This window comes from Acomys russatus, chromosome 1, assembly GCF_903995435.1.
Source record: "Acomys russatus chromosome 1, mAcoRus1.1, whole genome shotgun sequence".
NCBI lineage: Eukaryota > Metazoa > Chordata > Mammalia > Rodentia > Muridae > Acomys > Acomys russatus.
In genome coordinates, this window is record NC_067137.1 from 82,467,961 (window position 1) to 82,494,707 (window position 26,747).

Below are 26,747 nucleotides of genomic sequence, written 5' to 3' on the forward strand. Positions count from 1 at the left end.
GCTACTGACTTTTTGAGTTAATTTTGTATCCAGCCATTTTGCTAAAGGTGTTTATCAGCTGTAGGAGTTCTCTGGTGGAATTTTGGGGGTCACTTATGTACACTATCATATCATCTGCAAATAGGGATAATTTGACTTCCATCTTTCCCATTTGTATCCCCCTCCATCTCCTTTTGTTGTCTTATTGCTCTGGCTAGAACTTCAAGAACTATATTGAAGAGATATGGAGAAAGTGGGCAGCCTTGTCTAGTCCTCGATTTTAAAGGAATTTCCTTGAGTATCTCTCCATTTAATTTGATGTTGGCTATTGGCTTGCTGTATATAGCCTTTATTGTGTTTAGGTATGTGCCTTGTATTCCCAATCTCTCCAAAACTTTAAACATGAATGGGTGTTGGATTTTGTCAAATGCTTTTTCTGCATCTAAGGAGATGATCATGTGGTTTTTTTCTTTCAGTTTGTTTATATGGTGGATTACATTGATGGATTTCCATAATTAAGCCATCCCTGTATGCTTGGAATGAAGCCTACCTGGTCATGGTGAATGATATCTCTGATATGTTCTTGAATTTGTTTTGCGAGTATTTTATTGAGTATTTTTGCGTCAATGTTCATAAGAGAAATTGGTCTGAAATTCTTTTTTGTTGGGTCTTTGTGGGGTTTAGGTATCAACGTGACTGTGGTCTCATAGAATGAATTTGGTAATGTTCCACCGACTTCTATCTTTTGGAATATCCTGAAGAGTATCAATATTAGCTCTTCTTTGAAGGTCTGGTAGAATTCTGCACTGAAACCATCTGGCCCTGGGCTTTTTTTTGGTTGGGAGACTGTCAATGATTGCTTCTATTTCTATAGGAGAAATAGGACTATTTGATTTGTTTATCTGATCTTGATTCAATTTTGGCAAGTAGAATCGATCAAGAAAATTGTCCATTTTCCCTTAGATTTTCAAATTTTGTGCCATATATGCCTTTAAAGTAGAATCTTATGATTCTTTGTATTTATTCAGTGTCTGTTGTTATGTCTCCCTTTTCATTTCTGATTTTGTTGACTGGGATAGTGTCTCTCTGTCTTTTAGTTAGTTTGGCTAATGGTTTGTCTATCTTGTTGATTTTCTCAAAGAACCAGCTCCTGGTTTTGTTGATTCTTTGAATTGTTTTCTTTGTTTCTAATTTATTGATTTTAGCTCTGAGTTTGATTATTTCCAGACATCTACTCCTCTTGGATGTCTTTGCTTCTTTTTTTCCTAGGGCTTTCAGATGTGTTGTTACGTTGCTTATTGTGATGGTTCCAATTTTTTTTTAAAGGCACTTGGTGCTATGAATTTTCCTCTTAGCACTGCCTTCAGTGTGTCCCACAAATTTGGGCATGTTGTTTCTTCATTTTCATTGAATTTCAGGAAATCCTTAATTTCTTTCTTTCTTCCTTGACTCAGGTGTCATTAAGTAGAGAATTGTTTAGTTTCCATGTGTGTGTAGGCTTTTTGTTATTTCTATTGTTGTTGAAGTCCAGCCTTAGACCATGGTGATCTGATAGGATACAAGATATTATTTCAATCCTCTTGTATCTGTTGAGGCTTGCTCTGTGACCTAATATGTGATCAATTTTGGAGAAGGTCCCATGGGGTGCTGAGAAGAAGGTATAATCCTTTGTATTTGGGTGAAAATTTCTATAAATATTTTTTAGATCCATTTGATTAATGGCGTTGGTTAGTGATGTTATTTCTCGGCTTAGTTTCTGTTTCGATGACCTATCCTTTAGTGAAAGTGAGGTGTTGAAGTTTCCCAGTATTAATGTGTTGGGATCGATGTGTGGTTTAAGCTTTATTACTAGTTCTTTTACAAATGTGGGTGCCCTTGTATTTGGAGCATAAATGTTCAGAATTGTGATGTCATCTTGGTTGATTTTACTTTTGATGATTATGAAGTGTCCTTCCTCATCCCTTTTGATTAATTTAGGTTGAAAGTCTATTTTATTAGATATTAAAATGGCTACACTAGCTTGTTCCTGTGACTATTTGCTTGGAATATTTTTTCCAGCCATTTGACTTGAGATAATGTCTGTCCTTGTGAATGCGATGTCTTTCTTGAATGCAAAAAAATGTTGGATCTTGTTTATGCATCCATTCAGTTAGTCTGTGTCTTTTTATTGGAAAGTTGCAGCCATTGATGTTGAGAGATATTAATGACAAGTGACTGTTAAGTCCCTTAAGTTTTGATGTTGGGCATGGTAGAGAGTTTGTGTGGTTGTGTTTTTGTGATGTTGTAGTTATCTATTTCCTGTGTAGTTTTGGTTGTGGCTTGTCCCTTTGGGGTGGAGTTTTCCTTCTAGTAACTTCTGTAAAGCTGGATTTGTGGAAAGTAACTGTTTGAATTTGTTTTTGTCATGGAATATTTTGTTTTCTCCGTCAATGGTTATTAAAAGTTTGGCTGGGTATAGTAGTCTGGTCTGGCATCTGTGGTCTCTTGGGATTTGCAGGACCTCTGTCCAGGCCCTTCTGGCTTTTATGGTCTCTGCTGAGAAGTTGGGTGTAATTCTGATAGGTTTGCCATTGTATGTTACTCCGCCTTTTTCTCTTGCTGCTTTTAATATATTTTCTTTGTTCTGTATATTTTGTGTTTTTATTATTATGTGACAGGAAGATTTTCTTTTCTGGTCTATTCTATTTGATGTTCTGTAGGCGTCTTGTATGTTTATATGTCTCACCCTCTTTAAATTAGGGAAATTTTCTTCTATGATTTTGTTGAAGATATTTTCTGAGCCTTAGAGTCAGGTGTGTATTCTCTTTCCTCAATGCCTATTATTCTCAATTTTTGTCTTTTCATGGTGTCCTTGATTTCTTGGATATTTTGTGTCAGGAATTTTTCAGATTTAGCATTGTCTTTTATGGTTGCTTTGAGTTCTACAATTGTATCTTCTAGTCCTGAGATTCGTTCATCCATTTCTTAGATTCTGTTAGAGAAGCTCACTTCTGTGTTGCTTACTTTCTTCTCTAAGGTCTCTCATTCCTGTTTTTCTTCTATCTGTGCTTTTATCACTGTTTGCATTTTCATCTTCACATCTTGAACTGTTTTACTGATTTCCCTCATTATGGTTGTTTGTATTTTCCTGATTTTTTCTTCCAGTGCCTCTCTATAGGCCTCTTTTATTTCTTCCACCTGTTTGGCTGTGTCTTCCTGCATTTGATTATGGATTTTATTTCCTCCATTATCATCTTCATTACTAAGGATTTGAGGTAATTTTCTTGTATTTCAATTGTATTTGAGTTCTCACGGTCACTTTCTTTGGGATATCTGATATCTGAAGATGCCAAATTGTTTTGGTTTTTGTTGTTTGTCTTCTTACACTGTCCTTTAGTCATCTTGCTATCCTTGATGTTGGGTGGTAGCTTCTGGTGTCCTCCACTGGTCATTGAGAGTGAATAGTTGGTGAGTGGCTATAGATCACGTGCCCTTGCCTGTGGGGATCAGGGAGTTCTTCCCTCAAACCAGCAGGTGACCTGGTTTCTGCTCCAGGAGATTTTGTTCAACACCTTAAGCTTCTGGCTGGTCAGCAGAGGTAGGCTTCTGCCTGATCCCATTCACGCTACCAAGGGCATTCAGACCGGCTGTGTTGGGGCCCACTGTTTAATTTTTTTTGTCCTGATCCCTCGGGACACTCCAGCCTCTCCCAAGCATGTGGGAGACCCTGCTGGGCCTTGGGAACTGACCAGGCCAGGTTTTAACTGCCCAGTTGTCCAGGGCCAGACCGCTGTGGCTTGCAGTCAGGTTCCTGCCCAGACCAATCGAGATAGCAGACCAGTCTATGTTGTATATTTGGTGTTTCAGTCCCACTGAGTTGTGGCTGCAATTCAGACCCCCTTCCAGACCCCTCAGAGCAGTCTAGCTTCTCCCACGAGCATGGGAGTCCCTGCTGGGCCATAGGGACTGTGGCTTTATCTGCCCAATTGTCCAGGCCCAGACTGCTGTTGCCCCCAGGCAGGTTCCTACCCAGACCAGTCTACGTAGAGGACCAGTCTAGATTGCACACTTTTGGCGGTTCAGTCCCACTGCGCTGTGACCACAATTCAGACCCCCTTCTAGACCCTCAGGGCAGTCCAGCTGGGCCATGAGAACTGTCCTGGCTGGGTTCTATCAGCCCAATTTTGCAGGCTTAGTCCACTGAGGCTGTCTGCATGGCTCTGGCCGGACCCTCCCAGACCACGTGGGCTGTTGCTGGGCACAGTGGGCTTCGCTGTGGCCTCTGGGGCTCCTTGTGGACTAGAGTGGGGCGGGTAGGAGTGTCCGAGGAAAGATTTCCTTGTTTCCCTGAGATTTCCCCAGGCCAGGAGCTCTGGTGTTCCACTGCCGCACCCATTGAGCCTGGGCTATAGAGTTCGGTTGCAGTCCACAGGTGGGTTTCGTTCCAAAGCCTTGAGAGTGGGTTCAGGTCCTCCGTGGGCTGTTGTTTGGCCTGAGGCCAAGCCCACCTGTGGTCTGCACTGTGCAGGACCCCACTCACCTAGTGTTCTCCAGTTCTTGCAGTCTGTGGCTCCCAATCCGCTCCCTGGTCTCCATGCATTAGATCAGGTACAGTGTATGATAGGCGCTGCCATCTTGGAACTCTCTGGTTGGCTTTTTTTTTTTTTTAAAGCAATAAAATTCTATGCCATTTTCTTCATCCCCATGCAACAAAAACATATGCATAGTATAGATATTACATAGAATTTGTTCTGTGAGTCTCCTTAATGGCTTTGGGAGTCACATATGGAGGAACTCACCTGTCCCATTGATACAATGGCTGTGTTTGCTTCCTAATTCAGGACTGTGGATCTGATTCCTATTGACCACTTCAGGAACGTGACCAACGTCAATCTCCAGAACAACAACCTCACTTCATTCAGCGGCCTCATCTACCTGCCCAACGTGAAGGCACGTGGCCGCAAAGCTGTATTTGCCCTCAAAGACTTCAGCACAAGTTTTAATCTTCACTTTACACTAAAATGTATTTCCTTATTAAGGTGTCGAAATTATTCCCTCAATTGTATTTTATTTTGTTTTTCACTAATTAGAGAGATTCTTAGTCTTGCCCTCTGCTGTTTTTTATTTTTATCAGTCTGTCTTATGTCCTTGACTTGCACGCACATGTTACTCCTCCGTGGAGATGGGATAAGAGGCCAAGTCTTAGCGAACACATATGAAACAAAGTGGAGAATGAGGTGGCCCTCAAAACAGTCTCATTGTCCCAACTCAGTCAGCAATTAAAGGCACGTAAACACAGAAACCAACAACCTTCTAAGTAATTATTTTATCTGTACTGGGCCTAGACAAGTCAGCAGGGCAGACTGAGAAAGCTGAGAAGCTGACTAGTATCTTGGATGTTTTATATTAGTGATTCTCCAACATGCAAGAACATTAGAAACATATTCCAAGCTAAACCTAAATACTCTGAGATAAATTATTTTCTTTTTCACGATACGACACCACTAATGGTGTTCTCTAACCAAGCATTAGTCATGCCACTTGAATAGTTCATAGGGCGCTTGACTAACAAAATGCCCTCTCTGCAGGTCTTATCCCTCAACTATAATCACATTGAGTCAATCATGCCGAGACTGAAACCTCAAACCCACTTAAGCAGCAGACAGCTGCTCTACCAGAAAGTGCCCTCAAGCGGCTATGGGCAGCAAGGAGCCTCAAAACTAAACAGGTACTTTTTAAAGTTCTTTTATTTTTCACATTAAAAACAACCAAAGAAGTAACACATTCTAGTACATGTATTTATTTAATTTTTTAAATTCATGATTCAAGATTTATTTATTTAGTATACAGTGCACATTAGGCTTACAGTATAGATGGTTGTAAGCCACCATGTGGTTGCTCGGAATTGAACTCAGAACCTCTGGGAAAGCAGTCAGTTCTCTTAACCACTGAGCCATCTCTTAAGGATTGTTTTATTAAACAAACTATAGGTCAAAAATAAACTTCACAAATACAAAAAGATGAGCTATGTCTTTGTCATTGTTCCCTGCTTCTTATATTAATGGAAAAGATATAATCTGTGAAGATGAAGACACATCTCCTGCTTTCCTATACATTTATGAAAGGATGGATGGATGGATGGATGGATGGATGGATGGGATAGATAGACAGAGAGACGAGAGAGAGACAGAGAGAGAGAGAGAGAGAGAGAGAGAGAGAGAGAGAGAGAGAGAGAATCACCTAAATATTTTCACTTTCAGTTTTCTCAGTGAAGAACATTTCTATCTTACCATCTTTATTGAGGGACAATTTGCATGTAACAAATTACTAACTTCAGTGTAACATTTAATGATTCCTGATAACTGTGTTCAGTCCTGTAACCATGGCTAGAATCTCAGTGGGAAACAACTGCCGCCTCAAACCAGCCTCAGTTTTCTTTGCAGTCCCCTTAACCCACATCCCAGCCTTTGGCAATAGCCACTGGTCTGCTTTGTTTCCCTATAATTTTGCCTCTTTCTAGAATTGTGTAAGATTAGAATTACATAGTAAGTGTTTTTTTTTTTCATTTTTATTAGCATTTATTAATTTACAAAATAATATAACATAGCATCTGTGCATACAATACTTATCTTCAACCCCCTATATCATATCATGCTTTCCCTCCCACTCTTCCCCTTCTTCTACCTCCAAGCCCTCCTCCTATTTTCTTTTTGTGTCTGGCTTCTTTAGCTTAGCTTACTTTTTGATACCTATCTCTTGTCATTGCAAAGACTAGCAGCTACTTTCACTACATTGCTATGTATTATTTCTATATACAGAATATACTAATGTAAGCCACTTACTTTATTTTCTTTTTTAATATTGTTTCAGATGTTCAGAGTTCTTTGAGTTCTTTATAAATTTTAAGACAGTTAATTTTTTCATAATGAGCCTTCGATAGAAATTGTATTGAATCTACTCATCAATTTGAAGGAATTGACATCTTAATATTCAAACTTCTAATCCACAAACATGTCAGTTACTGATACTTCAGTTGACTTCATTCAATTGTGTTTAGCTGTCTAGATATAAATTTTGCGTTTCTTATTCAAAAGTGTTCTGAAATTATTTTCTTATGCTGTAGTAAAAAAAAGAAAGAAAGAATTGTTTTCTTAATTTTATTTTTACATTTTTAATTACTGGCACTGGAATATCAGGCCATTTGATTATTTTATCTTGTGACTGTGATGAATTAATTTGTTAGCTCAAGTAGTTTTTTAGTAAATCAGAGTGTAGTACATACAGGCATATGTCTTATTTGAATAAAGATAACTGTACTCATTCCATTCTAATGGAATATACTTCTTACTTTTCATTGTGACTTCCTGTACTTTATTCTTTTCCATACAATTATTTTTAAGAGATAAAAGTTATTATTATTAAAAGCATTCTTCAATTATCATAACGAAAGCTCCTATGCACATTCATCTTACTTTCACTTTACGATGTATACACTTCAGATCACCTTTTGTGACAAAGTTGCTTTTAAATCCAATGTATGACCTCAAACTTACCTGTGTGTTTCAGAGATTCAGTAAGCAACGAAAACTTGCCTCCAATAATGCAAAGTTTAGAAGTTCTTCATTTGGGGTACAATGGAATTTGTAACTTAGTTCAACTACAACTTAACAGACTAATAAACTTAAAGTTCCTCTTTCTACAAGGTGAGTAGACATGTTCTTTATAAGCCCTGAAGGCTAACTCAATTATCATCTTGCGTTGACAAGCAAGTATAAGCATCAAATTTTACCCTAATGATCACTGACAACAAAAACTTAATAATCACAAATGTTTTTACTTAGTTTAGCTGCATATTATCAAATATTTTTTAAACTGTATGTGCTCATTGTACCTAGCCATATTACATAGGGACATTTTGCATACAAGTATATATTTTATGCTGAGTGTATTTTCTACCTCCCTTGTCTTCTCCTTCTGTCCCAGTAGTCAGTCCCCTCTGTTCTCTTAGTTTCACTTCCAAATATGGAGTTGGTTTTTCTGAGACTACCTTAATTTGCTTAATGTGTCCCCAGTTGCATACATTCTCTTGCAATATATATATATATATTATATATATATAAATCTTGTTCTTCTTTATGACTGAAAAATCCAGTGTATGTATATCTATGATATTTTCTTAGTCATTTCTCTGCTGTTGGACACCAGCAGAGAATAAGAAAATAATTGAGGTTCACTGTGGCTAAGTAATGTACCAAGTTTTCACTAGTGTTTTGTGGTAATCCAGTCTGTATGACTCTAAAGCATATGCATTTTTTATCCAGAGTGAATAAAATCATATATATTAACATACACTAATAGGGATGTGGCCCACGGCGCCAACAACAGAAGTGGTAGGGTTAAAAGGCCATTGCAAAGGAGGAACTATCAGGACCAAGTAACTAATTAGATATATCTAAAGGAGGGGACGGATTGCTAAGGCCAGATAAAGTTGGAGGTTAGGGAAAGATCAGTTTGTGTTACAGTTTAGAGGCATAAAAGTATATGTACTATTTTTAGCTTTAAAAGAAATCAATTGTTGACTATTTTAATGAAGGTACACAAATAAACTTTTCTTCTGAGAGTTGGGGCTTATGCAGCATGTCATTCCCGTTTAGGAAATGAGATCAGTCAGGTGGAAGGGCTGGACAACCTGGTCGTCCTTCAGGAGCTGGTGGTCGACCACAACCGCATCCGAGCGTTTAATGACAGTGCTTTTGCCAAGCCGAGTTCCCTGCTGACCCTCCACCTAGAGGAAAACAGGCTGCGGGAGCTGGGCAAACTACAGTCTCTGGTTAAGCTGGAGAAGCTCTTCCTAGGATATAACAAGATCCAGGTAAAGTTATTTGGGGCTGTTATCATTTTGAGGTCTGCATGCTTGAAATCCTCTGGGATCTGAACACAGAGCTCCCAAAACACACCAATTAGAGCAGAGTGACCGCTGTCTCTCACCTCTCTATTGGGTGCCTCACGAGGCATGTGCCATGTGTAGTCTTTTAAAGCACAACGTCACCTGGGCTTTCTTAGACTGTCTCCTGATATATACAGGTACGAGAGTGGATACAACCTGACAGCTTGTGTTTGTATCAAAAGTAGGTAAAAGAAACCTACTTTTACCAAAGTTGCTTCTGCCATCCATATTGTAAGGCAGTTTTAAAGAGACAGAACTGTACACTCCCCCTGCAAAAGCAAGAGCTGTGTCCATCTTGTCCATATTTATATTAGTATATCATGTGGCACCTGGCACATGACCCCTGGCAAGTGTTTATTGAGGCTTTTTTTTTTTTTCTGTAAGTTGTAAAGTCTTTTCTGTCATAATATGAAATCCCTTTCCAATGTTAGAGGGAACCATCTCCTCTATCTTACCAAGTAAGGCATACAGATTGAGAAAAATAGCATACACATGATCTATCAAGATTCACGTACCGATCTGAGGAAAGCCTAGCCAAACTGGTGATCTTTCCAGAACTGTATTCAGTTGGGGAAAATGGTATTCTATGGGAAATATTTCTGGCAACAGTAAATGACCTTAACAAATGAGACCTAGAGCTGCAGGGAACTGCTTTGTGGTAGAGAAGTGCTCAGCGTGCCCAAAGCCTGAGCTTAAACAAACTCAGTAAAAAACAAATAAAACCTCCATACATTCATCAATGACCTTGTCTGGTATCAAGTCTTGCTTAGCATTCCGAGAGCCAATACTTGAGGCCTTGGGCATTTTCTTGGTTTCTTGGTTACTTTCTTCCCACACCACATAGTCTATCTAGCTCAGAATAAAAGACATGGACTCCAAGAAAGATTTTGTAGTGGTCTCGGAATAGGGGAGTGTTTCCTGAAACATTTCCATCCTATCCTTAAGCTTGTGCCGTGTCTTATTAGAGGCTATGGCTTGCAATTCCATAGATTCCGGTGGATTGTAAACAGTTTTTATCCAGAGAGATCTGCTAGGAGAATGCCATAGGTTTGGGCCTTCCTGGAAAACGCCATTTTTCTGTTTGCCAGGACACTCACGTAGCAGCATACTTAAAGGAGGAGGTTACACCCGGCAACCAGCTTTTCCCCTGCATGCCCTTGCTCACCTATTCTTCATAAGGGCAAGAGGAAATGCATCCGCTTGGTATGATAGCTCCCTGCCCAGCAACTTCAACAGAATCATGCTCAGTGGGGTTTACTATCACAGTTGGATACAGCCACACAGTAGCCTGTGTGACAAATCACAGACTGTGCATGCATCATTGAAAAAGATGACTGAGCTTTATTGGTCGTTGAATGATTTTAGCCTTTTATCTTTATCCTTGAAATGGTGTTCTGCATTGGGCTTGGACGGGTTGTTATTGAACTTACGCTGGTGGTTGATGCAGTTGTATCCTAGAGTGATCATTTACGGTTACCTGGAGAGGGAGAATGAACTTTGGGGAGTCAGGGTGAGTTGGAAACGTAGTTGAATTCCTCTAAAATCCATGTTCTTTCAAAACCTTGGCTGTCCATTCAAATTTCCTGTGGGGGAGAGACTTTTGTCCATGCCACCTTGGGCAATCTGATATCTGGATCAATTCAACAAGTGGACAGTAAGAATACAATCACGGGCTAGCTAGGCATGATGAGACAAGAGAAAACTCTATTAAACACTACCTAAGCACTAGTGCTTCAGACACAGGTAGGTGCGGATAAGGGCCACTGATCTGCAGGCCCCAGTGCCCAGCTTTCTGCTTCCCCCAATATGTCCATTTATGTAGACTGAGAAAAATGTGGCCTATTGCCTTGCTTCTAAGAATCACTACCACACAAACAAAGATCTCTATTTTCTCCCCGTGACTAGGTGCTTCTTCTGTCTGACATCCAGATTCTCTATGTAACATCTGAACATACAGTGGAGCAAAACATGTACATATTAAATACAAATCAATCGTTTTTTAAGTTTTGCTAAAACTACAATATGGCAACCTTACACTGATGTTAAGTGGATAATGATCAATAGTCCTGTGCAGGGTGAAGGGCAAAACATTTAACCAGAAAATTTTATCTCTCTATCTTTCACAGTAGTGTATGGGAGTATAGCCAACATGGCACAGTCTTGTCTTATCAAGGCTGTCATCATCTAAGTCCCAGGGTGGCTCAGAACTCTACCTAGAAAAAGTTGCTGTTACCTTGCAAGTTCTGCCCACTTTCCACGTCACAGTGCTACCTTTGGGAGGCATGTGTTAGGGGTCTGCAGTCTTCCCTCAGGGTTACAGTAGAGGTTCCAGGTGTGAGCTACTTGAAATCTAAAGCTTGCCTACAATGACTTCGGAGTAGTTTATGTGGGGAGAGGTAAGCAAGCCCACTGACAATCCATTGCCTTTTACATAGGATATTGCAGAACTGGAAAAGCTTGATGTCATCCCTTCTCTCAGAGAGCTTACTGTCTATGGCAATCCGGTGAGTGTTTGTTTACCCTTATAACTAGTTCATTTCCCAATAGTCGTATGCAATTTGTTTTATATGATACGAGAAAGTGATTCGATTTTCCTCTGTCTATATACATAGCTAGTCAACCCAGCACAGTTTTTGGCTTAGCTTCACCTCCACATGATTGTGCTGCAAATCATCACTGCCAAATGTAAGCACGCGTGTTTCGCATTCTGTGCTGCACCCTTTGGCTAACCTGCCTATTGCTGTGCCGATCATCCTAGGCAGTGTTCATTTGTAGTGTTTTATATTGTCTTCATCCTTGTTAAAGTGTTTCTCCTTATTCTCCTCTTCATCACTTCTTTCTCGTTAGATCCTCCGTTTTCTTCACTGTCTCTTCTGTTCTTGGCACCTTACACTTTCCTGTGAATTTTAAGAAGGAAACTAAGTTGAAGAAGACTCTTGTTGGTGTTTTGATTAGAACTGCACCTGTTTTAAGTTAATTTGGGAGACATTTGTCACTCTTCTTATGGGAGTCTTTGAAGGCATCCAATAAATAGCACCCATGCCCATTTAATGTCTAAGCAAACTGAAAACCATGACCATGGCAAGATGGCCGCCGCCTGTCCAGTGTACTGAGTGTCCAGAAAGTCCAGCATAAAAGATCTGACAGCAGAAGGTGTAAGACTGAAGGGGCCATGAGGCAGACAGGTCCAGGATCTCACAGAAGCATGCCAACGGCAGCAAGACCAGTGAGTTGGGGGCGGGGGAGCGTCATATGATGGAAGGACACAGGCTCTTTCATCCGAGCCAGAGCAGCTCATTTCATGCTAATACTAAGGAGGCCGGGTACATGCCTGTTGGTGTAGCATCTAGTTGGAAAGCCTCACACCTTGCTCTCATGGTTGTGTTTATTTATGATGCTGAGAAACTGTGGTGGGGAAATTGGTCAGGACTTCTTGGGAACTGTTGCAGGGATTACTACGCCAGGCGACAGTGCTCAACCAGGTCAGGCTGTAATGCCTACCTTGAAAATGCCAAGTAGGCACACTGGCAGATTACAGAAATGTGCAATCTGATTACAAAGAGCCAGGACACTCCTGATGGAAACTTGTGTGGGAGGAGAGATCTCTTGGAGGAGTCGAACACTCTCTCAGTAATGACCTTATTTCCAGGGACAAGAAGCTGTGGTGTGCTATTGAATAAGATGGTAAGCCCAGAGTGGCTACTGTGTGTCTCAAGAAGCAATTTTTTTTTCCATAAACAGAGATAAATGAGGTGACTTCACCTGATTACATGAAGTGTACATTTATCCAAATGTAAGGGTACTATATCACAAAGTACCCATTAATATGTATACTTTTTGGTTCTAATGTATGTTTTAGAAATTAATCTAAAATATTACAGAAAAGATATTTACTTTCACACAGAAAAGATTTATAATTTTCCCACAAAGATTTAAATCACCTTTGATAAGATTTATTGTCATTTTAAATAATTCATTTTTTATGTTCTTCTGATTATTGTAGGAATAGAGAAATTATAGCTTTTGTATATTGTTCTTTTTCTGGGCAGCTTGTGAAGCCATTTTTTTTAGTTCTAATGATTTGTAGAAACTTTTGGATTTTCCTTTGTATACTATCATGCTATTTGTAAATAATATCTAGTATTTTTAATCTTCAGATATTTATTTTCTATACTTCTCTCAGTGTGTTGATTAAGAGCTCTAGTGCAGTACTGAATAGAAGCACTTAATAATAATCTAGAATGCTTCCAAATTGTCTCTATTAGAGATGATGTTTGCTATGAATTGTGGGATAGTAACTTTCAACGGTTTGAGGAAATGCCTTTGCAGGTCCAACTGACTGTTTCATAACAAATGGACATGGGTTTTGACTGATGGGTTATAAAGTTTTGTTTTTAATTTACTGGTGTAGCAAATCACATTGATAGACTTAGTAGAGTGACACTATCTCTAAGTTCCTGATGTGAATGTTATTTGTCCATGTTTTATATTTTATTGGATTCTCTCTGATAATAGTCAATGTAATATAACTGCATCTATGCAGATAAGAACTTTAATTCTATCTCTTTATTCAATGCCTTTAAATCTGGCACAAGTCTTTTGCTTTATAAGATTAATTCTGGAGCACTTCTATTCCTACTCTATAGATTAGTTTGAAGACTCATACGGTCCTTGAAAACTAATTAAACCCTATCACTAAAACCCTGTGGGCTTAATTAATTTATAAGCTACACTTTAACTTGCTTACTCAAATTCCTTCATGAGTATAAATCCCATCATAATTTCTACTTCCTCAGAAACTCATTTTTAGAAGTCAGTTTTTCTAGATACTGATCTTTTATCTAAACTCTTAATGTATTGCTATCATAGTAAGCTCAGAATGGTCTTTCAAATCTCCACCATTTCTATATTGTCACTCCTCTATGCCTAAGATCATCAATTTTGCTTTGTGTTTGATTCTTAATAAATCTTGTTCAAGTATTGTTTATAGTGCTTTAGAGCACCTTGATTTTCTTTATCAAGGCCATTGTTTGCTTTTGATTTCATTTCCTTTTAGTTTCTTGAAATTTTTCAAAAAAATCTCAATTTTCATATTTCTTCATCTTAATCATCTTAAATTAACATTAATTTTCAACATATTTCTGAATCAATAAATTCTAGGTTATAGGGTACTGCTCTAGCAATGTCCTGAAAGTTTTTATATTTGTTGCTTTTACTAATCTTCATATCTTAAATTCTTCTACTCTTCAAAGGACATTATTTTCATTTGTAAATTACTGAGGACTGTGCATGTTTTTATTTGTTTTAAACGTGTGGTATATTTCTTGTTGTGTCTTCATCATTTTCCACTAGTGTTGGAGCACTTCAGTCAGAGGAAGTAGGCTCTGTATTCTTTGCTGTTTTAGAAAATTGTTGTGTAACCTAGAATGTGGTCAGTGATTTGTTGGGATGTTATAGTTGTTAAAGGTCTGTCTCTATCGCTGACCATCCCCCTACCATATTCATTTCAAGAAGTTTGGTCATTTCCATTGTTTTTTTAATTTTTAATTTCAGCTTCCTCTGTAACTCACTATATAAGCCAGGCTGGCCTCTAACTCATGGCAACCTTCCTTCTATGACATCCAGCGTTCTGGGATTATAGGCATGAGCCACCAGGCCCAGCTTGTTCATCTGCCTCCTAGAGTTCATTGCTCTTTGCCTTTAGAGATAGTGTTGTATACTCTCTACATTAGGAGTCCTTGAGATTCAAAGATGTGAGAGAGAGACTCAGTCAGCATAATGTTTTCCTTGTGGCTAAGATCAATTGCAACAGCACAGTAAGGAAGCACAGTCACAGGACAGGAAGAAGAGAAAGGTAGAATCCAAAGGAATCTGTATGTACATTTTCTCATGCTTTCTCTCCCGTGGTGGAGATACAAAGCACACTCTTCGTTTACCCACAGAAATGGCATTTCTTAGGTGTTGTTTTTATTCAAGGGAGGGTAAATGTCTTTCCTCAGATGTTGAGGGGTGAGATGTGAGCTCTTCCAAGGTTTATGAATGCACAGCTTGGGTTGAACCCAGAGCATTTCTATCTCTGTTCTAGCTATCCCTAAGCCTGGAAGCTTCTAGTCTCCATACAATCTAATATTCTGCAAGTCCAGACTTTGAAGACTTCAGCTTCCAGCCCCCATCTGCTGACCTAGGCCTAGAATATATTCAGTCTCCAAGGCTTCTTCCTGAATAAGTTCACCCTTTCTGGTTATTTCTGAACTCTGGCTGGTTGGTTCAACTCAGCTGGCTTGAAACTCCTCCCCAAGTTGACTGACTCAAACAGGCTTTTCTTGGCTTTTCACTGAATTACTCTGCTCAGGAAAACTCCCTCTGAACTCCATGAACTGAACTGCATTGACTGCATGAACTAAATGGGACTGAATGGAACTGCACAAACTCAACTGAACTTAACTGCACTTAACTGAACTGCACCAAGCCAAACTGTGCTCCACAACTCTACTATACCATCTCTACAAACTCCCCTCTACTCTCTCTGAACTGCTCTTAACTTCTTTTTCCTGTCTCTTCCCATAAGAATTGGGTGTACCCCCCTCTTACTCTCTCTGAACTGCTTTTAAGTAACTTCTCTTTCCTGTCTCTTCTCATAAGAGTTGGGTATTACCCCCCCCCCTTTACTCTTTCTGAACTACTCTTAAGTAATTTCTCTTTCCTATCTGTTGGATGAATACTATCTCTGACTCATTCTGTTGAATCTTTCTCTGACCTTGTCAGTCCCTCAATATACGTCATTGTTTAGCATTAAAGATGTGTACTAAGTTCCAGCTATAGGAATTAAGGGTATGTATTCCAGCCAGAGGGTTAAAGGTGTGCACTAAGGTTATGTCTTCTTACAGCTGGATCACACAGACCTAGGTCTTTGAATGTGATCCCTTGCCAGAGCAGCCATGTTGCTGGATTAAAATTCCTCTACAAGGGAGCCCTTTAGAGGCTTAGCATTCAAAAATTGGAAGTTGATTACATAGCCACCTTTTCCCAATCAATAATTTAAATTCCAAATTCCAGGTAGAAAAGAGGTTGATTATAAATCCTCTTTTATTTTTAGTAACTACCAAGACATAATCAACTACCTTTATCAACCAAGGAATGATAAGTGCATTCCCAAGTCCAAGTACCAAACATCAGGGAAGTGCCTTTCTTGCAAGCAGGATCTTTTAAAAGTCAACACCCTTGGGCCACTCTATCTAAGTCTTTCTACCTACCTTTTTATGCACATATGCAAAATATTTTTAGAGCAGATTAACACTATGGGTCATACAGACCAGACAATATTGAATTAAATGAAACGAAACTCTCACATGAACTAATTACACATAAATGAACTTTCGTATCATTCTGCCCACGAGTTGAGATTTTCCCTAGCTAGTGGCCAATGCTCTAGGGCACACTCCATAATCCCATCACTGAAGAGGCTGAGGCAAGAGGATTATTTGTTCAAACCAGACTGGGATACATGGAGATGGGGAAAGACAAAGGGAGGGGGATGAGAGAAGGGGAGAGAAAAGGAAAAGGATAGAAAAGGCAGAGGAGAAAGACTAAACCTGTGAATGGTAGCCTTAGTTTAAGAACACTTTCTATTTGTATTTGGCATTACAGAAGATTGAGAAATCTTCCAAGAAAAAGTTCCTGCCTGTAGCAGCCGGTATTGTAAAGTAGCTGTTCTGCATCATCTTTGTGTCCTTTCCACCACTGCCTTCTTTTAAAGGTTTTTTTTTTTTTTAATTAAAGTTATTTGGGGAATAAACTATTATTTTTATTTTTCTTTAGATTTGTAGAAAAATGATGCATCGCCATGTGCTCATATTCCGCCTGCCTAATTTACAGATGTTGGATGGAACTCCTATAAATGCTGATGATAGGGCAAAGGCTGAGTTTCATTTCTCTGAACTACAAGCAAAAAAAAATTCAGTAAGTATATTGCTTACACTTTAATTTTTACCGTAGACCATTGTAAAAGAGCATCAGATCATAAACATTTCAACTTAAATGTTTAAGTACATGTGGTTTTGTAAATGGTAGTATTTACTTGGTGACTACTATCAAAGGAAGCTCTTTTTCCTAATAATACATTGATATAAGGAAAATTATTTAATACGTGTTTGTTCAGTACTTCAGATAATGCTAGAAGGTAAGGAACTTAGACGTGCCATTTTTATAGAAACTGACCATAAAATGGCTCCGATTTGGGCAGAGAGGAAGGCAGGGAGTTTTCATCTCAACTTTCTGGTCAGCATCGTCCACCTCGCAGAGATGTGTGCAGCTGTTCTCATGGTTGTGTGGGATTACTGGCTTCTTCACCCGTGAGGCCTAAAACAGACCTGACCATGATATGAACAAAATTATAGAGCGAAGGAACAACTGAAACAGACTTCTAGGATTTTTATCATTAACCGCTTTTGTTTGTTCATGACCATTCTCTAAAAGACTAAATCGAACACAGAAATACAATGGTTTTAACAGAGATGTAGAGTCGAGCCTTTGCAAAGTTTGAAGAAGCAGAAAGGGAAGCCAGTTGAAACTTTTACGGTAATCCAGGAGAAGTTACAAAGACCTGGCTCAGGTGGGGAACGGGTGTATAATTGAACCTTTAACAAAACTAGAAACAAAAATCCAAGGACATTAGAGTCAAGGATTCAAGGTTACATAAGAACAGGGTCCTAGGAGGCAGAGAGAGGCAGATCTCTGAGTTTGAGGCCAGCCTGGTCTACAGAGCAAGTTCCAGAACAGCTTTGGCCACACAGAGAAACCCTGTCTTGAAACAACAAAACAAAACAAAACAAACAAAAAACAGGATCTTGAAGGAGAAACAGATGAAGTTCTCCAGACATGCCTTCCTACTAGGCCTTCACTCAGCTCCTGGGTCAATATGTGCCGACCAGCAGGTTCTCCTCAGGCCCCTCATAAAACAAACGGTGCCTCTGATCCTAGTCCACCCTTCTTGCTTTACTTCTCACTTCAGCAACAGAATTGCAACACTCACACAAAGATGGCCTCATTTCTCAAAAGCCTGCCATGTGGTTTTTATAGTAAGTCAACAGATGAAACAAGTTTAAAATTTAAATTACGATTTCTATATTAACATGAAAAACCAAACTCAATACTTTAGAGAGTCTGGGGAAAGAGTGATCACATGCACACACAATGTCAAACTCGATGTGGGATTAAAAAAAAAAAAAAGCGATAAAACACAGGAAAAAAGATACAAACTTAGAGAAACCATGTTGGAAAACTAATTTTTAAATCTAGACAACTTATTGTCTCTAAAATTTCTTCATATCTTTGAATGAATGCTGTTTTAAAGATACCAGCAGAAGAAATTATAGGTAAAATCTTAAAGGACAGTCAGATAAAATATCAGTTTTAGAAAATGGCCTTCAGCAGGCATGGTGGTGTGCACAGCACTCAGAGAGCAGGAAGATCAGAAGCTCAGTGTCATCCTTGGCAGAGAGTATCTGACCTCTTGCCCCAGAAAAGGTGTGGGGAGGGTCCCTTCTTTATCAAATGCATACAATTTGAAATTTTGTTAAAAGATAAATATGTGTTATGTATTTTTTTTCATTTTTGTCATGTTGAGGGGCAAACACAGGTCACACTAGGCAAGTGTCCTACCACTCAGAATCAATTTTATCTCTATTTACTATTTAGTTAGGTAGGTAGGTAATTTACATTCCCACCACAGTTTCCCCTCCCTTCTCTCCTCCCAGTACCCCACCACCACCACCACCACCACCACCACCTCCAACAACAACAACTCCTCTGTTTCTCTTCAGGAGAGGCCAGGCCAGCCCTGGCATATCTAGTTGCAGGTAAACTAGGCACATCCTCTCCTGTTAAGGCAACCCAGTAGGAGGAAAGAGTCCCAAAGGCAGGTAGCAGAGTCTGAGACAACCCCTGCTTCCACTGTCAGGAGTCTCACATGAAGACAAAGCTGCACGACTGTTGCCAAGGGCCTCACTCAGTCCCACGCATGCTCTCTGGTTGGCAGTTCAGTCTCTGTGTGAGCTCCTATGGGCCCAGGTTAGTTGATTCTGTGGGTTTTTCTTCCTCCTTACAAATTTTAATGATTTCTTGACTTTTTAACTAACTCCAACTTTTAAGAATTAATCTTAACATGTTTGTATAAAAGCACTTCTAGAATAAGTTAGAGTGTCTATAAAGACCTTGATGTTCATGGTTGTTCAATGTTGATTTTAAAAATAGTTTAAACAAACCAGATTGATCTATAGGTGTAAAGAAATTAAATTCTAGCTTTGGGTTCTAAGCACTCATGTAGAGTACTGAGACCCTGTACTCAAGTTCTTGTTGTGGGCTTCACTCTTCCAAAAGAGGACAAGTCAGATGAAGTGTAGTTCTGTGAATAAGCCTTCTTTCCCTTTCTTGATCTCCAAGCCATTTCTTGAAAAATCGTATGCCCCATGAAGTAGTTTTCTGTTGCTCTTGCACCAAATTATCCCACATTTACTGACCTAACAGAGCACACATTGACTGGCTTATGGCTCTGGAAGTCAGGAGTCTGAAATGGGTCTTAGCTGGAAGCATGGCTAAGCTGCATTCCTTCTGGGAGTGCTGGAAAGAAACACAGTCTGCATGCTTTCCCCTTCCGGGTTCCTTGGCTCCAGACCCTCAGCCAGCAGTGCCATCACCCCAAGCTCTGCTTCCTTCACCATAGCTCCTGCTCCCCATGCTGACCCTTCTGTTTCCCTCTTTTTAGACTGTCCAGAGCAACATCCCCACTTCCAAGTCCTTGTCTCAGCCCCACCTGCAAGCTCCTTTGCCGTGTAAGGTAAGGCCTTCAATAGAGTTTCAGGTGAGGCTACTCTGCATCCTTGCGGGAAGATGCTCCTACCCACCTGCATGTGTGGGGTTCCATAGAGGCATTTCAAAGAACCTTTGCTTAATGAAAATGTGTAAGTTCTATTTTAAAGTAATATTGCTAGATTTTAAAGTAAATAATCACTTTCAATAACTTTAAAACACCATTTTTCATATATAACTTTTAAATTGGTTTGGTTTATCAAATATACATGCAGACTCGACCTTCAGACTTACATTTCCGTAGTGTTTGCTTGTGTATCTTTTCTCATGAATTGCTCTTTTTCCGTTACTCTACCATATCGATATAATGATTTCTTCAACTTAACTATAATACTTGCCCTTTGACTAGTGCTATATAAAGGAATTTAACTACTGTTGTTACATAAGCAAACATACTTAAAATTATTTTGATCCATCTCTACACAGTAAAATAAATGAAGTATTTGAAATGTTTGTCTTACAAAAAAAGTGTATTTTAAGGTTCAATAATAACTCTTTCACGGTTAGAACAAAACTGAGCCATTATTTCTTTTAGCTACTCAGAAGAAACAAGGATAGAAACAATTTCAAGTTTCTCAGTTTGGATTTCTTTATTTTGATTGCTGCTGTTGTTTCTTTTAACAGCAGAAGGGCAGAGTGAACTCCTGACACTTACACCCAAATGTGTTATGGGTTTGGCTTTAAGAGGAAAAGGTGACAGTGAGCCATATTAATAACAGAAAGAAACTTCCCAAAAATTAACTGTTGGGCAACTTGGGACTACACAGTATTAGTTACAGAACTCAGTGCCCACTAAAGCCTGCGTTCCTGGTAATGCTCACTGAAGCAAGTTGGTTAGTTTACACAAATACCAAAGGCCTGAGCCTAGAAGTAAGTGGGACTATATGTTCAGAATTCGTATCTGTAATAAGCTCACAGTCTTGATGAACGTGGAGCAGGCATACACTTCTGCAGAAAGCAATTCCGTTTCCAGCACACATGTGGTGGCCCACATGCCTGTAATTCCAAAGGGTCCAACACTCCCTTGACCTCTGCTGGCACAGGCCATGCAAGTGGTACACATGCATTCATGGAGACAGGCAAGGCACTCATGCATACAAAGTGAAAATAAATATTTAAAGAAAGAAAAAGAGTCATTACAAAGGAAACATCTTCCCTACTACAAGCTTTTGCAAGTAGGATGAGACACCATGCTCTGGCTTCTAACAGTGCAGTGTAGTGTAAAGAAGCCAGACCCTAAGACTGCAGGGCTTGGTTCTGTCTGCCACCAATCCCGAGCTTAGGTGAGCATGTGAAAGTGCCTTTTAAAGTTTATTGTGGCTTGGGGTTTATGGTAAGTATTAAACCTATCTGTCCCGATTCCAGAGGTAAGATGTTCTTACTTGTTTTATTTTATTGTGTAGTTCGTTCCTGTTACCAACTCTCCTCCGGATGGTGGGTCATTGTGCCACGTTAAAGCCTCTCCCATTAAAATAACAAATGTTATTCTGCCTGCTGGATTTAGCCATTTCTTGGGACCTGACTTCACCTTAACTCCTGAAGTTGAAGGTATTTTTACAAAGAGTTTCAGAGAAAATGTAAAAACAAACAAACAACAGCAGCAGCAACAATAAAAACAACAACAACAACAAAAACCCTCATTTGAAACAGCCATCTCATTTGACTTCTAACGTGACTTAAAAGTGCATGGTCTAATTTGTCTTCTTAGTATGTTTTGTCAGGTTATCTGTGCCAATTTCAAAAACTAGTATATTATGTATTCTAATTAACTGCTCATGGGTTGTGACTGGTCCGCTCTCGGTGAGGACAAGAATTTCCTGACTTCTTTCAAAATTTTTACATTTTCTGCATGTCGTAGTGAAAACTACCAAAACCAGTTCAATGATGAATTCGGCTAAAAGTGAAAAGCAGACAATTTAAAACATACACCATGTTTTCCTTGGGGTTATCAGTGAGCTCATGAAGCGTCTGAGAGCCAGGACTTTAATGGATGGAAGACACTGAAAGAATAGGACATGGATAATATTTCATTTAGTATATTCATCTTAATTAGCATTTAGAAGAAGCCTCCTCCCAAACTGCAGTTCCTCACTCGCTCTGTTTTGAAACAGCTGGAGATGGGGTTCTTGCTTGAGAAGGAATCTCTTCCATTCCTTTTAACTCCCCGTTTTGTTAAAAATCACCAAAATAATTATAAAAGTATCTGGAGCCTACTAAGAGTAGGAGATTACCATGCATGCCTGCGATATTTATAGGACAGCCTGTTAAATGAAACCATGGCTGGTGAGATGGCTCAACAGGTAAAGGCACTTGCTGCCAAGCCTGAGGACCAGGGTCTGATCATTAGGACCCGCAGGACGGAGGGGGAAAACCACGCCTTAGCATTGTCCTCTGAACACCACACACTCATTGTGGGATGCACCATCCACACCCCTATCTCCACCACACACACACACACACACACACACACACACACACACACCAGATGTAATAAATAGACTCAGCATAATTTATTGCTATGCTATTTGTCTTAGTTTTCATACGTCTACATTGTTATGACAGTAAGATTTTAATCATGAGTATTTTTTTCCCAAAAGATTCAACTGTACACACAATTGGACCTGTCAACTTGTTTTTAGTCTCTTTGAGAGTGAAATGTCTTTAGGGGTGTTTGTTTAGTCCTTCTTTTCCTCCGCCTCTCTGATTCTCAGGAAGCCAGTCCTGGTTTCATCTTTGTAACTTTCTTTTCACATATACCCTCCTTCAAGATTTGTCAGCATTTCTTTAGGATTCTCTGGAGAAAAAAAAATCCTTACTCTGCTATTTTTCTGATTATACCTGCTCAAATATTTAATTTGAAAAGTATGGTCACTTTCACACAGGTCTAGATATCTACCTTTTTTTTTTTTAACAGCTATAAAGAATCAATCTGATTAGTTTACAGAAATTTAAGTATTAGTAATATATGGCAATTTTGTAATCTTTTAATTTTTCTTTGGTGGGGATGTTTGAAACAGTGTCTTGTTACATGGTTCTGGCTGTCCTGGAAATCACTCTGTAGACCAGGCTGGCCTCAAACTCACAGAGATCTGCCTACTTCTGCCTCCCATGTGCTGCGATTGAAGACATGCGCCACCACGCCTAGTTTGTTTTTGAAGCAGGCTCTTACTATGTAGTCCTCACTGGCCCCCAACCTCTCCTCCCTCCAGCCTTGCTGTGTCTCCATTCCCGACCTAATTTTATATTTTATTTGAAATTTGGAATTCATATTGTAAAACCCATATAGCATGTATTGAGCTCAGAGGCAGCCTAACTTTACTCCTTATTATTTTATAATTTAAAACTATCTGAATTCCTAATTTGAGAAAAGAAAAGAAAAAATCCCAAGAATAGAGGCATTCTGAAAAATAACCCTGGAGCATCTGTACAGAACTAGCGTTTCGGCAGCTGGCGGGGGAAGGGTGGGGAATGCCTCGCCTCCTCTTTTATCACATTGGAACATGGCTACCCAACTGTACAGCTCCCTCACCATGAAGGAAAATACAGCTATCTGCGTACTGTTAGCACTCCTCTCTACTTAAAAACCCTCCCAATTTGCTAACTGTGTTTAAAAATAGTGACTTTAGCCATACACTGTTAAAGCGTTCTTTGCTCACTGGAAAAAGCTCTTACCATAGAGCTTTCTTTCCCACATACATGAAACCTTTGCCAAATCTCATAGATTTGTATAATAAATAAAGAGATTTAATAAGACAATGAAAGTTGAACAGTGTTCCAAAAATCGGAAGCATTCCCTAGTGAGAAAACGTCGAAATAACTACGGAGCAACCAGTTCTGTGTTTCCTCCGACTCACTGCGCTCATGGAGGGCATAGTGCAGTTCACTTATGTTTTGAACACCAAATATGTTCAGCATCCTGACATTGTAAAGGCAGAGAATTTTGTAAATAATCCGAGCTTTCTTTGACAAACCCTGTTAGCTTGCTTCGGTCCAATGTTGGCCCACCCCCAAACCCAGCTCAGTCCCCCTTAGAGCTCCGCTGGAGTCTGCTCCACAGGTGAAACCCTCCCTGCCCGCCCTCCAACTTCTTTGTAGCTGCAGCTCCAGCTTGCCGCGCTGTCGTCAGTTGTTTTAATGAGTCTTCAAGCTGACATGATGTCTAACTAGTCATGAGCCTAGTTGTCTTTTGGGAAGTGAATGCAGAAGCCGTGCGTTGCACGGCAGCCTCCAGCCCTCCGAGCCATTCTGTTGTTAAGTGGCCATTCTGTGATTCACAACTAACTACCTTCTTTCTTACAGAAGGCCTGAGAGTAACTTTCTCAGATGTAACTACCTAAAAATAAACGAGCAGGAACCAGCAAACACGTGCTTGAACCGTCACGCAGAGGCCAGCAGACTGTAGTCAGGGAGAAAAGCTCACATTACTGATGTGGCACAGGCACTGGTTGAATCTGACTTAATACCATTGGTCTTAAACTTTAGGGCTGTTTTAGTTGCTTGACCCAGTGTCTTTAGCAGTCGTGGGCTGCTCATTATAGTGTACGAGAATCCGAGAAGATAAGAGTGATGGCATGAAACAAATGCTAGAAACCCAAATGTTTGCTCCTGGCACCAGAAGCAGTAAGAGATCTCACCGCGGCCTGACTGTGGAGACTTTTGGGTTGTTGAATAACTAGTCAGTCCTTTAGAATTACATGAAACTCCATTTCATCAGTGTTTCAATTCATGGTGCTCAGTTTGAGCATGTCTTCTTCAGCCTGAGACTGCTTGTAAAATCATGCCTACTGGGACAGGCACGGTTGCTTGTACAGGAAGGAAGATTCCTCTGTTATTACTGTTGTTGTTGTTGTTGTAAGAATAGGAACCAGCAGGCCAAACACAACCATTGCTAAACCTGGGTGATTTTTGCTAGTTGAGTTTTGCCACTGGTTACTTTTTAGGGCTCTTCTTTGCAGTGGGAGAAAAGAAGCCCAGGACAACTGTCAAACTTGCTTAGAGATCAATGCAAAAAGTGGAAATCCGTGCTTATTCCTATATGTACCCAACTATGGACACTGTTGGTTCCTTTTTATTTTTTTATTTTGTTTTGTTTTGGTTTTTGATTTTTGGTTTTTCAAGGCAAGAGTTTCTTTGTATGATAGCCTGAGCTGTCCTGGACTTGCTTTGTAGACCAGGTTGGCCTTGAACTCACAGAGATCAACCTGCCTCTGCCTCCTGAGTGCTGGAATTAAAGGAGTATGCCACCATGCCCAGCTGCTTCCTAGTCTTTAAATTGGTGACTGGGATGTGACTCATTTGGGAGAGTGCTTGCCTAGCCTAACGTGCACAAAGCCCTGAGTTCAATAGTTATCCCTGCATAAATCAGGCACAGTGGCGCACAGCTGTCAGGGGATAGAGGCAGGACTAGTTTGAGGCTCACCTGAACTACAAAGAGACCCTGTCTCAGAAAAAAGAAATGATCACTAAGTTGCCAGTTATATTTGATATAAATAGGCTACACAATTCAGAAAGTACCTTATACTCAAATTTGTTCCACATTGCATATAATTTTCATACTGTTATAATGCTCCTTGCATAAACATAACGGGTTTTTAATCTGACTGTTCATATTTCATAATCTACCTGAAAATAGTTCCAGAGGTATTTTGGAAACTATCATTTCAATGTGCATGCAATAACTTTGTGCTTTTTAGTCTTTAATGCTGGCTTTTGTAATTTAATCATGTAGTATTTTAAATTTCAAACCTAATTACAGATTGATTTTGCATTTCTTAAAGTGTGGTTTTTCAATAGCTATTCCATTCAGGGGGCCTTTGTTCAGAGACCAACTGTGCAGTTCTTAAGCTGTCCAGAAGGTGTCTGGGTTGCACTGCGGTTCCGACACTGCTGCAGGGGCTGACAGTGTGTGCCTGGTATGAAACTAGGACTCTGTGCTTTTTGTTTTCTTTTATGATTTTAAAATGAATATCAAATTTTGATAATAAAGTATCTTCTTAAAATACTAGGATAAATAAGTGTGATATGTTTTCTCTGGGGAAAAGTGTTCAAGAACAGAAGATAGAAAGCAGAAAGAATAACTTAAATACCACACAAACTGAACATTATGGGATTTTTTTCCCCTACAGATTTTTCATAAATGTTGTATTTAATTTTATGTCATTTTCTAAAAGTGTGGGATATTTTATAAATATTTTAATTACCTCTGAATTTCTTCTTGAACATAAAATAATCTGAATGCATAATTTGATAGTGACACACAGGGTAATAATAAACATGAGCTTAGGCACTGCCAGGTGCCGTACAAGATGCAGTGGCTAGCTTCTCATATAAATCACAGAAATGCTTTTATATGAAAACAATATGGAGCTGATTCTGAACACAATTTGGCACAACAGATTGTAATTTTTTTTTTCTGCCATGACAGCAGATGTCACTGACATGATGTACAAGGCCCCTGGGACTATCAAGTAGGTCATAGTACTTTTGTCTCCATCCATTCCTATTTAACCAACCAAACAAAATAGGACGCCCTGCAAGTGGTGTTCTTTTAGGAGTGATGTTAGCTGCCCTCGGTTCCTGGCACACATGTTCCAGGTACGCATGCCATGCACCATCTCACAGAAAGGGTGGCTTACTAAAAGGATGGCATGTGACATATCTGACCGTAGATATTTTCCACTCCAATTCATTGCTTTTTCAAATACAGATGAATTAGCAATTAACAATCATGTGCTGTCTAGCCAGCAGTATGTGTTAGCGTACTATATAGCTATTCTACATAAAACTATAAATGATTTCATTTTCTTCCAATATATTTAGTGTAGCTTAAACATTATAATTTCTATAATACAAAGAGTATTTCTTTGTTCTTGGTAGTAGACTTATTTTGCGTGCACTCAATCAAATGCATCATGACTTTATTTTCGATTCCACAGCAACCTGAATGTGAGAAATCAACACAGTTTAATTACAGATC

The 26,747-nt window shown here is 39.4% G+C and overlaps 1 protein-coding gene across 1 annotated transcript in view; it reads left to right on the forward strand.

Moving 5' to 3' along the window:
- Window positions 1-21,441, forward strand: part of Lrrc9 (leucine rich repeat containing 9) — an 80,731-nt gene extending 59,290 nt beyond the window's left edge. Inside the window, exons 26-33 of the mRNA XM_051147353.1 lie at window positions 4,800-4,908; window positions 5,547-5,686; window positions 7,525-7,661; window positions 8,613-8,830; window positions 11,341-11,409; window positions 16,724-16,864; window positions 19,668-19,739; window positions 21,175-21,441. Of these exons, the coding sequence (XP_051003310.1) occupies window positions 4,800-4,908; window positions 5,547-5,686; window positions 7,525-7,661; window positions 8,613-8,830; window positions 11,341-11,409; window positions 16,724-16,864; window positions 19,668-19,739; window positions 21,175-21,384 (1,096 nt within the window). The 3' untranslated portion in view covers window positions 21,385-21,441. The remainder of the gene's footprint in view (window positions 1-4,799; window positions 4,909-5,546; window positions 5,687-7,524; window positions 7,662-8,612; window positions 8,831-11,340; window positions 11,410-16,723; window positions 16,865-19,667; window positions 19,740-21,174) is intronic.
- The last annotated feature ends 5,306 nt before the right edge of the window (window positions 21,442-26,747 follow it).